We start from the raw sequence: 14,670 nt of genomic DNA, 5'->3' as shown, positions 1-14,670 counted from the left end.
CACTGAATTATTATAATATCAGTTTTTAATGACAACCCAGTAATTTGTACACAATCCATTCAGTGACCATCTAGAGTTAATAAATTAACAAGAAAAAAGATCAAATTCTCAATTTGTATCCAATATCACATCTTCATTCATTTATTTTGTACATAAAATCAGAGAGTTGTGTGTTTTTGTGTAGACTTTCAGACTGCAGTATAACAGAGGAAGGATACACTGCTCTGGCTGAAGCTCTGAGACTAAACCCATCACACCTGAGAGAGCTGGATCTCAGAGGGAACGACCCTGGAGCATCAGGAGTCCAACAACTTACTGACTGCAAAACTAACGAACTGACACTCAGGTGATTCTTCTAGAAGCAAACATCATATTAAATAAATAAATAAACAAACAAATACTGTGAAAAAATGACTTTTTTTCTCTTCAAATCCCTACAGGTGGTTGAAAAGTGCTGAAGCAGAGGAAGCCTACAACCTTCTTACTCGAATGTTCAGTAAAAACCCCTTACTGCACACGGAGCTGGATCTGAGCTACATAACATCAGAAGACGTCAGAGTGGATCAGCTCTCGGCTCTGCTGCAGGATCCACATTACAGACTGCAGAAACTTACGTAAGAAACAACTATAAACACATCGATCTCAATTTTCTGTTTTCACTCAGTTGCTGTTTTTACAGCCAGAAGCAACTGTATCCATGCGGACTGTGCCTGTGCTGATTGGAAAGCCGCTGACAGTGAATTGTACTCACCTTACAACCTGCCGAGTCCCTGCCTCTTCGAGAAAACGCTGTTTTCATTGAAGCCCAGGCTTAAATATTCCATTTCTTACAGCTCAGTTTTGTAGATATTCACTAATTATGTCACACGGCTTTTATAGTAGGCCACAGCACTACAGCCGCATTTCACCTCAACTCCTAATTATACACAACTGACTCAATTATTTTAAACATTTTACAGATTTTATATATTTATTATAAGAATAATCACAAATGTCTATATCTGTTATAGGAATAAACAGGTCAGTTGTACCCACTAAATGTGAATCACATGAATTTAACAGATCACTATTTAATTTATCCTGAGCTCTTTGTAGCAGAATTTTGCTTTTGTCGATCTTTATCATTATCAGCATGAAAACAAAAGCATTATTGATTCAGGGGAGAAAAAATTATTTACACACGCAATGTTCCTGAGCTGCTGTGAGTCATAATCCTGTAAAATCCTGTAATAATAACTGACAGTAATTCACATTCAGTACTGTTGAGTTACAATCAGCAGGAAATTTTGAACCCAAACGTTATACACCACCTCACATCTGTCCAGTGTCCCGGTGTATGAAGGTATTACATCATCATGTATGAAGAAAGTCCCGCCCCCAAATTTATGGTCACATCCTACCGCACAAATTACATCTGTAAACAAATGTTGTGTAGACGTCCTGTTTATTTCACATCATGTGGTTTGGGACATGCATGAAGTCTGAACAGAATGACACTGAATCTCTTGTTGAAGGAGTCGGGGTTTTCTTCTTTTTCTGCTGGTTCAATCTGTTGGTCCACCACAAAACTGATTAAAACACTCACAGCCCTGATACAAAATCTCTTTGTCCCAGGCGTCCAGGCTACGGATTTATCCAACCCTGGACAGGAAGTGGGACACTGGGTACATGGTGAGAGAGACTAAACTAACCCCTCCCCCCCCCCCCCCCCCCCAGGTTGTATAAAGAAGGCAGTGTAACAGAGGGTGGCTGCGCTCGTTTGATTTCTGCTCTGGGTTTAAACCCTTCCCACCTGAGAGAGCTGGATCTAAACAGGAATAAACCAGGAGAGTCTGGACTGAGAAATCTGTGTGACTTCCTGAAGAACCCTGAATGTAAACTGCAGAAACTAAAGTGAGTAATAATGTCTTCATAATTAAACTCGACATTTTAAAGCCATCAGTCAGTTTACAAAAGTCTTATTTTAGCAGTGTCGGAAATTCTATTGTGGGGTTTGTGAAATATTCAGATATATAATTGATTCAAAAATACTTTCTGCATATTTATGAGTACATGTATGTATCACACTCAAATATAACTTGTGCATTATATCGAATAAACACGACTATTTCTTACTGTCACAATTTTATATTCTATTTTTATATCTCATATATTTATTATTATATCCCTCATCAAAAAAAAATCCCGTGCAGGAATTGGCCAAGGACGGCTCACGTGACATAAAATAGTTCCACCACTGATTAAGCAGTGTATCTCATGACGTCAAAAATGAAAATAATGGATCTGGTGTAAGTCAGTCAGGGTGTATCCTGGATATACCATGAACTGACGTCACAATTTCAAGCTGTACGGCCGACTTGAGTCGCAGCTGTGGCTCCGCGAGCGTTTCTGTGTGTGTAGATCTGTGTATCATGATCGTGTCTAGCGAGGGCAATAACATGGTACATTACACATCCACAGGTCGAAGGCCACGCCAACATAAACAACAAACATGGATGCCTCTAGTGAGTTTATGCCGAGATTCAATCTTAACACTTGTAGTTTGGAATTTTTTTGATAAGGGATATAAATCAAATATACGATGCACTGAAGAGGCACCGGGAATTATGGGTTCTATTTGGTGACTGGCGTAGTACTATTTTCTTCAGGGCTGCGACCCGAATAGTACTGTTCTCACCTCAGAGAACCCGCAATTTCAGCCGGAGCCTCTCGGTGCATGGGTATATTTATTTATTATGTCTGTACATCACTTTGGTCAGTGAAAGTTGTTTTTAAATGCGCTCTATAAATACATCTGACTTGACTTTATTAAACCACAGCACTGTTGAATTCTTGAATCTGATTGGTCAGAAGGTGTTGATTGATTAATAATTATTCGCTGAAGGTGAAGCGAACATCAGTGAATAATAACCGAGAGGAAGTCGATATTCACTGAGCCTGAGGTGGATAATTGTTTCAGTATCAATACACAGGTGATTATTGAAAAAAAAGTATTAAATAATTTATTTCATACTTCAAAAGTGGAATGCAAATGTAATAACGGCGTGGCGCAGACTTGTCACTTATCTACGCTGAGTCACATAATGTACTTTTCTTTTTTAATCGATAAAATAAATCACAGTTCCACCTTTGAATAGTTTTAGACCAAACTTTGCAGCATCTTTAGTGCTTTTAGGAACAGACTTTTCTTTCATCATCTGTAATTCTTCCTCATTTACAGTGATGAAGCGATTGGAGCCATTTTGTGGAGTCACTCGAGGTAATTCTCGAGAAATAGTTCGACTCTCTCGACCAATCAGGACACATGATTTCCTATAATCACCTCCATATTTATACGAGATCCATAACAGCAGCTCTGACAGGAGTGTAGTTTGTTTTTAATGCACTTGATTTAACATATCGTTTCTATGGTAACAGCTTATTCACAGGGACTTGTACACGCCATATTATTTAAACCTTACAATGAAAGGAATAAAAATGTTATTTCACAGTGAAAACCATTGTTCTGGTGAAGTTTTCTGGAAGGAGAAATTTTTTGTAAGATTTCTGGAAGGAGTCTCCAGTGTCAGCGCTTTGTAAGTTTTGCGACGTCTTCAGGACAGAGGAGTTTACACTTCTTTACAGCGTCTCAGTAACATGACAAGCTGCGTTTTCTTTTGGTCTGAACTTCAGGACAGAGAAAAGAGAGACTGGTGAAGGAACGACTGTTTATAGTTGTATAACGTAGTGAGAACAGGAACTAACTTCTTTCACTGATGTTCCGCAACATTACATGTAACTACAAATGGATAAAAAGTATAATTTTTTTTTTTTAATTGTTGGCAAATTGCTGTGGTATGAGAAGAATAACACTCCAAGATGTGCTGTTATAGAAAAATAATCAACTTCAGGGTGGGAACAGTAACTCCACTTCATCACACCACCCTGTCTCTCTCTCTCTCTCACACACACACACACACACACACACACACACACACACACACACGGTGGTTTATTCCTTCATTATTGACCTTAATACTGTAACAGTGTTGAGTTCACTCTAATAAAGGACTAAATATCTTTTCTCTGTCTCCCTCTGCAGACTGTGTTACAGCGTCAGTGAGAAATCCTGCACTGCTTTGGCTTCAGCTCTCTGTACAAATCCATCACACATCAGAGAGCTGGATCTGAGTGGGTGTGAACTGGGAGACTCAGGAGTGGAGAAGCTCTGTGATCTACTGAAGAAACACGAGTGTAAACTGGAGACACTGCTGTGAGTAACTCAGTGATGAAACACTGAACTGAGATCACAATCTTTAATAGTTTTCTGTGAATCAGAGCTTTCCAGATGCACACGAACAAAACTGACAAGATCTTCATCTCTGTATTAACATCTGTGTTTGTGTTACATTCACGATGAGTTCATGAATCTCTTCATGTTCACACGTACGTCATTATCTCCCTGTCTGCAGGTTATCTTACTGCAGAATAACAAAGAGAGGCGGTGCTGCTCTGACTGCAGCTCTGAGCTCAAACTCCTCACATCTGAAAGTGCTGGATCTGAGAGGGAATAAACTAAAAGATTCACTCACACAGCTCGAGGAGTTGCTGAAACGTTCAGGAGGCCAGCTAATGTAAGTGAACTTAACACACACAGGACTGAATGTATATTTCCTTTAAAATATAATGTAAGAGCAAGAATGTCATGTCTGTTCAAGTAATGTAATGGGACAAATCAACAGAATGTACCGATGATAATCGTATTGACCACAGGCGATTGCTCTAAGACAACGAGGGAGGCTCAGCCTCCTCTAAAAATGACGAACATCGTGTAGGATGAATTGCGCTAGGCTTATGTTATAGCCGACCTTATAACATTGCTATTTCAGATCCAGAATCATAGAAATATATGTGCTCAACCCAACTACAGTGCGAAATCATTCCGTTATAACTTTCCCCAGTTCGCCTAATGTGTGCATGAGTTTTTCCCCCTCGTGACAGCGCGATGCAGCCCAGCCTAAGTGGACTTCAATGGCATTTGGGAGCGATGCGCTTTCAATCTCAAAATGCAAGATGGTTATTGGACAAATACTGCGCAAACGCCTGCCCACGGAGTCCCACGGACTCCCAGCCTCAGTGGACTTCAATGGCACTTGGGAGCGATGCGCTTTTCAATCTCAAAATGCAAGACGGTTATTGGAGAAATACTGCGAAAATGCCCGCCCACGGACTCCGAGCCTCACAGTGGGAGGGACATGGCAGTTTCCGCGAGGAGACTGGTGATTGGTGAAAGCGGCCGGATATTTTCTTTGATTGACAGCTCGTTTCAACTATAGACAGGCAGCGGTGAATTTCAGTTCAGTCCCATGCGGATTCGCAAGTGCTGTGGTGTATTGTAAGAGATCAGCTTACATTTCGATTTCATTCATTACATACGGTTTCTACCAGCTTTTTTAGTTTGTATATATTTTCATTGTAAATAAAGTGTAAATATAGTGTTGTCAAGTTTGCTATCTTAGTTCCAGAAATTTCGTTTATTTGAGTGACTGAACTTGAACTTGAGGGGGCTAGTCAGCTAGCAAGAAAGCTGCGCACGGATGCCAAGCATTGCTGATTTAATTTTGGCGAAGCCATTTGCCAGTCTTCCTTTCGAGGAAAAAATTAAAATTAAAGAGCAGGGTAGACCAACACCTCAAACTGACTTGGTGAAAAAGGTAGGGAATAATACTCGTTCCTTTCAGCTCTCCTGCTACGAGAAAGTGAATTGGCTAACAGCAAGTGACCCACATCAACAACAGTAAATAGGCTACTTTAGTAATATGTCATGGATGGAGCAAAAATATAGAATCTATTTAAAATGTTTATGCTGAGTATATTATATTGGAATATATATTTTTCTGGATATGAATTAAACAGCTACAATTTGGAAAACATTTTTAAACAAAAACACAGCCGAGAACATTTCACACTACAGACCTGGATTAAAAGTGAAGGGTTATCAAAATTGTCAGTAAAACATTTCTCAGTCAAAATAAGTAAAATATAGGGAAAGTGTCATTGAATGAAATGTGTGGCCCCCAGCTCTATGTTTGGCTCCCCAAGGTCAGTGCTTGTGCGTATTCCAGAACACTCTGCTGTTACTGCTGAGGTTCCTGACAAAGAGCTGCTTTCAATAATGATCAATTTTTAAACAACATGCCACAATTTTAAAATATAAAATGTTAAAATATACCCCCCCCCCAACACCACCATCATGTATATTGGACAGTAGGCTAATGGGCCAAAAAAAACCCTGTTATTTCAGTTTGTGACCCTGCCAACAATCAGCCAGATCAGAGGCAAGAGTATGGGCAAAATTGATGTGTTTTTTATTTTTTTTTTTAAATCTGGAAATATCGTAACCGACCAGCCTCCCCTGTTTGAAAGACTACCAGCCACCACTGGTATTGACAGAAGCACACAGAATATCCCATCAGAATTCAATATCAGAACTCAAACATAATGCTAACAATCACTGCATGCTAATTGTTAGTTGTGGCTGTAATTTGATTCGAGTACACCAAGTACACTTTGAACTGAGCTGTTACTGTTCTACACAGAAATACCACTGCAGTTTTACTTTCATTTCAGCAGGAATAACAGCTTACACGAGTCCAACATGCTCTAAACTCACTCTCTCACACACACACACACACACACACACACACACAATGATCAACTGTTCATTCACATTTATTTTTATACTGTATTTACTGAAGTGTGAATGTGATTTAACCAAATGTGATTTATTTTAAATATTTTAATAAAGTCATAATTGCAAGGGAAAACAGATATAGTTCCTGAGTAAGATAATTTGAAACCTGTCTTTTTTCTGTTTTGATCTTATAGATATGATCATACCACATGGGAGAAAGTGAAAGCTCTTGGGTTTGCTATTACACATTACGTCCCTGGTATTAGAAATTCTGGTCAGCAGCCGACTTTAGAAAGTGAGTCGTTGACACTGCAGCATGACCAAAGAGAGGGAAAAATGGAACTCGTACCACAGCAAGGAAGCAGTGTGGACAACGTCTCCAGCGAGCCAGACCAGGGCAGGAGGGGGAACACAACAAAAGACTGCACAGAGAAAAGTCACACCAGTAGTTCACAGAATCTACAAAATAAAGGCTACACAAGTGTTCCCACCTCCAAACCACAAAACAAAATGGTCTCTGGAAAAAATAAAAATAAAAAAAAAATAAAACTCCCTCACCAATATGGGCTACAAACATCCTGGTGACTGACGCTCAGATTTCATTCAGTCCATTTACTGAAAAGGAAGTTTGTTCTGGTTTCTGTTCCTTTCTTCTGCAAAGGAACTTTCAGAGCTGAACACAGTGAACGGGTTTGTTTAATAAATATCACATGGACAACTTCATTTGTAATGAAAGCACCGATAACCCTCACTCTCTAATCCCACACACACTGAAACACACATTATGGGAAGAATGTTAGAAAGTCGGGCGGCACGGTGGTGTAGTGGTTAGCGCTGTCGCCTCACAGCAAGAAGGTCTGGGTTCGAGCCCCGTGGCCGGCGAGGGCCTTTCTGTGCGGAGTTTGCATGTTCTCCCCGTGTCCACGTGGGTTTCCTCCGGGTGCTCCGGTTTCCCCCACAGTCCAAAGACATGCAGGTTAGGTTAACTGGTGACTCTAAATTGAGCGTAGGTGTGAATGTGAGTGTGAATGGTTGTCTGTGTCTATGTGTCAGCCCTGTGATGACCTGGCGACTTGTCCAGGGTGTACCCCGCCTTTCGCCCGTAGTCAGCTGGGATAGGCTCCAGCTTGCCTGCAACCCTGTAGAACAGGATAAAGCGGCTACAGATAATGAGATGAGATGTTAGAAAGTCGGACTCTGCTGTCGTTCTCATTCACACACAGGGATTTGTTTCTTTGTTTTTGTTTTTTAATACATGAATTCTTATGCATGTATTGCTCATAATAAACACAATTCTTTAAAGTGTCTGGACTATTCTTCTGGTGTCTTTACACTAAGGCTGCTTTGAAAATTTTTTTTATTAATATATTGATTTTTTTTTTTATTGTTGATTTCGCTAATGATATTTTAAATTAATCTATTATTTTCTGATTAGTCAATTAATCCTTTGGTTAGCTTACCAATAAATAAAAAAAACTTCTGCCATTAATCTTTCAAACTTTTTTCAAGTATTTTCTCATAAAAATAGTTTAACTCTTCCTGAGACACACAAAAAAAAAATCAGTGACATTTTCACATGAAATCTATGAATGAAGGAACCATTTCAAACTAACTTTTACCTCATATTATTCATCACAACACTTTAGATTTATGCAGTGTAGGCCTCATTAGGAAAGATGTTGTTTACTATATCATGCTATTAATTAGCGTAAATAGTGTTGAGTCGGATTTATTTCAACAGCTCGTGCTGATTGTAATCAGAAATGAACAGCTAATAATCCTGATATACTAAAAAAGAAAAGCTAAATTACTATTTATACAACTAATTTCATGATATTGCACAACTAGAGACACTTTATTGATCGATATCAAGCTGATGGAAAATGACTACTTTCACTTACTTTTTGGAACCATTTCTGCCCCCTATCTTGCTACTTGATTTGTGACTCTGTGTTCCAGCCTGCTCTCTATCTCCTGCCTGCTGAGGAACTGCTTGCTGGGGGACTGCCTGTAACCCAAGAGCTGTCAGCCTACAGCCACACCTCTCTGACTACGCCCGTTCCCGTCTGATCTCAGAAGCTAAGCAGGGTCAGGCCTGGTCAGTACTTGGATGGGAGACCTCAGATGTCACCACCACGCTCCCACCAGCCATCCCTGCCTCTCAGTCCTCCTGCCACTGAGCTTCACTCACACACATTCTCCCAACTCCCTTTCCCCTGTTATTAATAAACTGTGGTTTGAGTGCATTTGATCTCCTCTCCTGTTTGTTCAGTGACAGAACGATCTGACCAGCATGGAGTCAGCACCCGAACCCTCTGCCCTAGACCAGCTGCAGCGCACCGAAGGGGATGTCATTTGGATGTCTGCTGATGTTGCAGCCCTGATCCACCTTGGGCAACAGCAACAAGGACTGGACCAAGCACTCCAGCTGCTCACTGCCCTAGCACCCCCTGGGCCTCCGGGAGGTGCTCCTGCTGCACTCGATGCCCCGGAACCCAAGGTCGGCAGTCTGGAGCGCTGTTGACAGTGACCCCTCCCAAGTCCGTGCTTTCCTGACCAGCTGCTGGTTGATGTTCGACCTGCAGCCCAGAACCTTCGCGTCGAAGACAGCGAAGGTGGCCTTCGTCATCACTCATCTGACTGGCCATGCCCACCTGTGGGGGACTGCTGAGTATGAACGCCGGACACTGGCGTGTGCCTCCTTCTCCCTGTTTGCAGCGGAGATGATTAAGGTCTTCGACCCGGGCTCATCATCAGTAGAGGCATCTGGAGGACTGATGAGTATTCGCCAAGGCAGACGTACAGTGGCTGACTACTCGATCGATTTCCAGACCTTGGCCCGGCGCAGCAAGTGGAACATGCAGGCGCTGGTGGACGCTTTGCTGCACAGTCTGGCCGACTACATGAAGGACGAATTGGTCTCGTACGAGCAACTGTCGACACTCGATGAGGCCATCCGCATTGACCGCTGGGTCCAGACCCGTCGACGAGAGAGGGCCCACCGGACTTAGTCAGTCATCACCGCACGGAGAAGCCCGAGCTCACCGGACATAGGAGGGGCCCAGCTGGGTTCTATGATCCTCCAATCCTCCACCAGCCAGAAACCTATGCTCCAAGTTTGCCTTCGTCTGTCGGATTCCACCCACGCCCTGGTTGACTCTGGTGCCGAGGCTAACATCATGGACACCGAGCTTGTGCGCCGGTTGGGTCTGCAAAGCCATCTCTTAACCTCTCCTGTTCCAGCCAGGGCGCTGGATGGCCATCTCCTCGGCACCGTCACCCGCCTCACCGCCCCTGTCCCGATGACTCTGTCTGGTAACCACCATGAAACCATCCAGTTTCACCTGCTCCATTCCCCTGGCCAACCTCTCATCCTGGGCTATCCATGGCTCCGCCAGCACAGTCCTCACCTCGACTGGGCCACTGGAGCGATAAGAGAATGGGGCAAGGACTGCCACTGGACCTGCTTACGAGCCACCACTCTAACCTCTCATACTCCACCTGCCAGCTCTGCCCCCGACCTCACTAATGTCCCAGTGTGTTATCACAGCCTTCGGGAGGTATTCAGCAAAGCCAAGGCCACTTCCTTGCCCCCTCACCGGCCCTACGACTGCGCCATTGATCTCCTCCCAGGCACTGCACCACCCAAGGGCTGTCTCTACTCTCTGTCCGCCCTGGAAAGGAAGGCGATGGAGCCCTACATCAGTGACTTTCTGGCTGCCGGCCTCATCTGTCCATCCTCTTCTCCCGCCAGCGCTGGGTTCATCTTCGTGGGAAAGAAGGATGGATCCCTGCGCCCCTGCATCGATTACAGGGGTCTCAACGACATCACCGTCAAGAACCGATACCCTCTCCCACTGCTTACCTCCGCCTTCGAGCTGCTCCAGGGAGCCACGGTCTTAGCCAAACTCGAACTCCAGAATGCCTACCACCTGGTTTGGATAAGGGAGGGAGACGAGTGGAAGACCGCGTTCAACACCCCCACCGGTCACTATGAATACCGGGTGATGCCATTTGGCCTTACCAACGCACCAGCGGTATTCCAGGCTCTGGTGAATGATGTCCTGCGAGATATGTTGAACAAATTCGTGTTCGTTTTCCTCGACAACATCCTGATCTTCTCAAAGGCCCTGTCTGAACACACCCAGCATGTCCAGCAAGTGCTCTGTCATCTCCTTGAAAACTCCCTCTTCATCAAGGCAGAGAAGTGTGAGTTTCATGCCAAGTCTGTGGGGTTCCTGAGTTACATTGTGACAGAGGGGAGCATCCAGATGGACCCTGCCAAAGTCTCAGCGGTGACTTCATGGCCAGTACCTGAGAGTAGGAAGAAGCTTCAGCAGTTCCTGGGCTTCGCAAATTTCTACAGGAAATTCATTCGTAATTACAGCTCCGTTGCATCACCCCTCACCGCCTTGACCAGCACCAAACAGCCCTTCACCTGGACTACGGCTGCCAACGAAGCCTTTGCCACCCTCAAGGCTCGGTTCACCACTGCTCCCATTCTCCAGATGCCAGATGCGGAGCGGCAATTCATCGTTGAGGTGGACGCCTCGTTCTGGAAGGAATTCTGTCACCTACTCGGGGCCACTGCCAGCCTCACCTCCGGATTCCAACCCCAGTCCAATGGCCAGTCTGAGCGGACTAACCAGGAGTTGGAGAAGGCACTTCGGTGCATGGCGTCACGCAACCCTAGGGCCTGGTGTGAGCACCTGCTGTGGGTGGAATACTCCCACAACTCCCTCACCAGCTTAGCCACTGGACTGTCCCCATTCCACTGCGTGCATGGCTACCAACCACCCCTGTTCCCCAGCCAGGAGGGAGAGGTCACCTGCCCATCTGCCCTCACCTATGCACGCCGATGCCGCCGCACCTGGTCTCAAGCCCGTGCTGCACTCCTCAAGTCAGTCACCAGCTACTCCATTGGAGCCAACCGGCAGAGGACGCCTGCGCCCCCCTATCGGGTGGGCCAGAAGGTGTGGTTGTCAGCCAAGGACCTGCCCCTCCAGGTGGAGTCTCGTAAGCTGGCACCTCGGTCCATCCGACCTTTCCCGATCCAGAGAATAATCAGCCAGTCTGCTGTCCGGCTCCGACTGCCCAAGTCTATGAGAGTGCACCCCACCTTCCACGTCTCAAAGATTAAGCCAGTGCACGAGAGCCCACTGGTCCCAGCTGCACCTTCTCCTCCCCCTCCTCGGCTCATCGATGGTGGCCCGGTCTATTCTGTCCGGCGACTGCTGAAGTCACGGCGCAGGGGCAGGGGCCTCCAATACCTGGTGGATTGGGAGGGCTATGGTCCTGAAGAGAGGATGTGGGTTCCTGCTGGGAGGATCCTTGACCGTACACTCATCAGCACCTTTCATCGCCTGCATCCGGACCAGCCGGCCAACCAGAGGGGTCGACCAAAGGGCCCTTGTCGGAATGACGATGCACCAACCGCTACTGTCTCCGAGTCGGAGTCTGAACCAGATCCTGAGGCCTTGGACTCTGACCGGTCAGAGGAGTTCTGACCCTCCACCGGTATTCCCCCTCCTCCCGCCCGTCTTGGTGGATCTGTGCTAGGGACTTCTGGAGCCGTCCCTTGGGGGGGGGGTTCTGTCATGGTCCTACCTGTGGGCTTCTCTCTTCAGGTAACATCTCCACTCAGCATTACTGGCCACGCTCGCACTCACTTCCTCTTATTAACTTCCAGTGGCTGTCATTGGCTGTTGCCGATCACCTGCTTTCCCCCTGTGTGTATTTAAGCTGCAGTTCTCCCAAGCTCCTGTGTCAGATTGTCTGCAACTCTCAGCCTGATAACCTGCTCTGTGTTCCTACTACTCTGACTCCTGACGATTTTCTGTTCCGTCTGACTCTGTCTGCTCTCCAGCCCCGATAACCTGATCTGCCTTCTGTTCTGTCGACTCTGCCTCTTGCCTGCCCCTCCTGTACCTTCACCTGATCTCCAGCTTGCCCAGCCCTGCTGCTCGCCTGCCTCTCCATCTGCCTGGTGTGAGCTACCCTGCCTGGAGCCCTACTCTTCTGCCCTGGTAACCTGACCCTGTATTTCTGCCCCCTATCTTGCTACTTGATTTGTGACTCTGTGTTCCAGCCTGCTCTCTATCTCCTGCCTGCTGAGGAACTGCTTGCTGGGGGACTGCCTGTAACCCAAGAGCTGTCAGCCTACAGCCACACCTCTCTGACTACGCCCGTTCCCGTCTGATCTCAGAAGCTAAGCAGGGTCAGGCCTGGTCAGTACTTGGATGGGAGACCTCAGACGTCACCACCACGCTCCCACCAGCCATCCCTGCCTCTCAGTCCTCCTGCCACTGAACTTCACTCACACACATTCTCCCAACTCCCTTTCCCCTGTTATTAATAAACTGTGGTTCAAGTGCATTTGATCTCCTGTTTGTTCTGTGACATTTATAGGTAGGTGTTTGAGGAACATGAATATTTTTGTTTTACTCCATAACAACATTTTCCCCAAATTCCATATAAAACATTGTCACTTAGAGCATTTAACTGCAGAAAGTTACAACTGATAAAAATTAAAAAGATAAAGTGTTTTCAGATCTTGAATAATGCATAGAAATCAAGATCATATTCAATTTTAAACAACACAGTACTAATGTTTGGACTTAGGATGAGTTCAGAAATCAGTATTTGGTAATATCAATATCCTTGACATTTAATCACAGCTATCATGTGCTTTGGCATGCTCTCCACCAGTCTTTCACGTTGCACCTGGGTGACTTTATGTCCCTCCTGGTGCAAAAAATTCAATCAACTCAGCTTTGTTTAATGGTTTGTGACCATCCATTGCCCTCTTGATCACATTCCAGAGGTTTTCAGTGGGATTCAGGTCTGGAGATTGGGCTGGCCATGACTGGGTCTTGATCCTCCATCCTTGATTGACCTGGCTGTGTGGCATGGAGCATGGTATTGTCCTTCTGGAAAAACCAATCCTCAGAGTTAGGGAACATTGTCAGAGCAGAAGGAAGCAAGTTTTCTTCCAGGATAACCCTGTAAACTGCTTGATTCATGTGTACTTCATAAACAATCTGCCCCATTCCAGCCTTGCTGAAGCATTCCCAGAGACACTGTGGCTTGTAGGCCTCTCCAGGTCTCCATCTAACCATTAGATGACCAGGTGATGGGAAAAGCTGCAATTTGGACTCATCAGAGATGATGACCTTACATCAGTCCTCTACGGTCCAATCCTTATGGTCTTTAGCAAACCTCAGCCTGGGTCTTCTTTGCTTCTTATCAATGAAGGGCTTTTTTTTCTAGCTTTGCAAACATGGCAACCGCAGACTACAACTCCCAAGCACCACAGCGCCCTTCTTCTCCTGAATTCTAATCACGGTTACAGCTGTTCCTCATTACTCTGCACTACTAAAGGACCTCAGTCACAAACACCCAATGCAACGTATTGCTCTGTGTACTTGTACCTGGTCATACCAAGCTGTTTACTCCTTGAATCTGGCTTTGGTGACCTGACACTGTTTTCTGTTTATATCCGGACTCTGAACTTTGTTTATTCCTCTGACGGGTTGTTTGTAAATCAACTGAAACTTTGCTCAAACCTGACTCTGCCTTCAGTCTCATGTTTTGGATTTGGCTGCCAGTTTGCAATACACCTGGCCTCCCCTGCAACTGCTTCTGTAAGTGCCTGCACCCTGACAGGATACTTTGCCACCATGGATGCAGCAGAGGAGGTGAAGCAAACTGCTCTTGATGTGCAAGGACAATTGTTGGGAGAACATCAGCAAATGTTAAGTGAGCTAAACACCCGTATGTCACAACTAACTGCCGTTGTTTTGCAGGCTCTCCTGACAGGTCCTGTGTCCCCTGTGAGTGCTGCCGTAATGGTTCCTCGACCAGACAAGATTTCCGGGGAGGTATCCAAATGCAACCGTTTCCTCTTACAATGCTCGCTGTACTCCATGGCCCTCATGGGAGCTACTGAAGAACAGAAGATAGCTCGGTTCATTAAGCTACTCACCGGCAGAGCCGGC

At 45.4% G+C, this 14,670-nt stretch overlaps 1 protein-coding gene across 1 annotated transcript in view; it reads left to right on the top strand.

Annotated features, from left to right (window-relative positions):
• The window catches only part of LOC132888204 (protein NLRC3-like), a 155,657-nt gene extending 147,985 nt beyond the window's left edge, over window positions 1-7,672 (top strand). Inside the window, exons 24-28 of the mRNA XM_060924259.1 lie at window positions 1,717-1,893; window positions 1,947-1,971; window positions 4,104-4,252; window positions 4,452-4,613; window positions 6,868-7,672. Of these exons, the coding sequence (XP_060780242.1) occupies window positions 1,717-1,893; window positions 1,947-1,971; window positions 4,104-4,252; window positions 4,452-4,613; window positions 6,868-7,258 (904 nt within the window). The 3' untranslated portion in view covers window positions 7,259-7,672. The remainder of the gene's footprint in view (window positions 1-1,716; window positions 1,894-1,946; window positions 1,972-4,103; window positions 4,253-4,451; window positions 4,614-6,867) is intronic.
• The last annotated feature ends 6,998 nt before the right edge of the window (window positions 7,673-14,670 follow it).

This window comes from Neoarius graeffei, chromosome 6, assembly GCF_027579695.1.
Source record: "Neoarius graeffei isolate fNeoGra1 chromosome 6, fNeoGra1.pri, whole genome shotgun sequence".
In the NCBI taxonomy this organism is placed as follows: domain Eukaryota; kingdom Metazoa; phylum Chordata; class Actinopteri; order Siluriformes; family Ariidae; genus Neoarius; species Neoarius graeffei.
The sequence above is the reverse complement of the archived record's forward strand: the minus strand, read 5'-3'. Positions and strand labels throughout refer to the sequence as shown.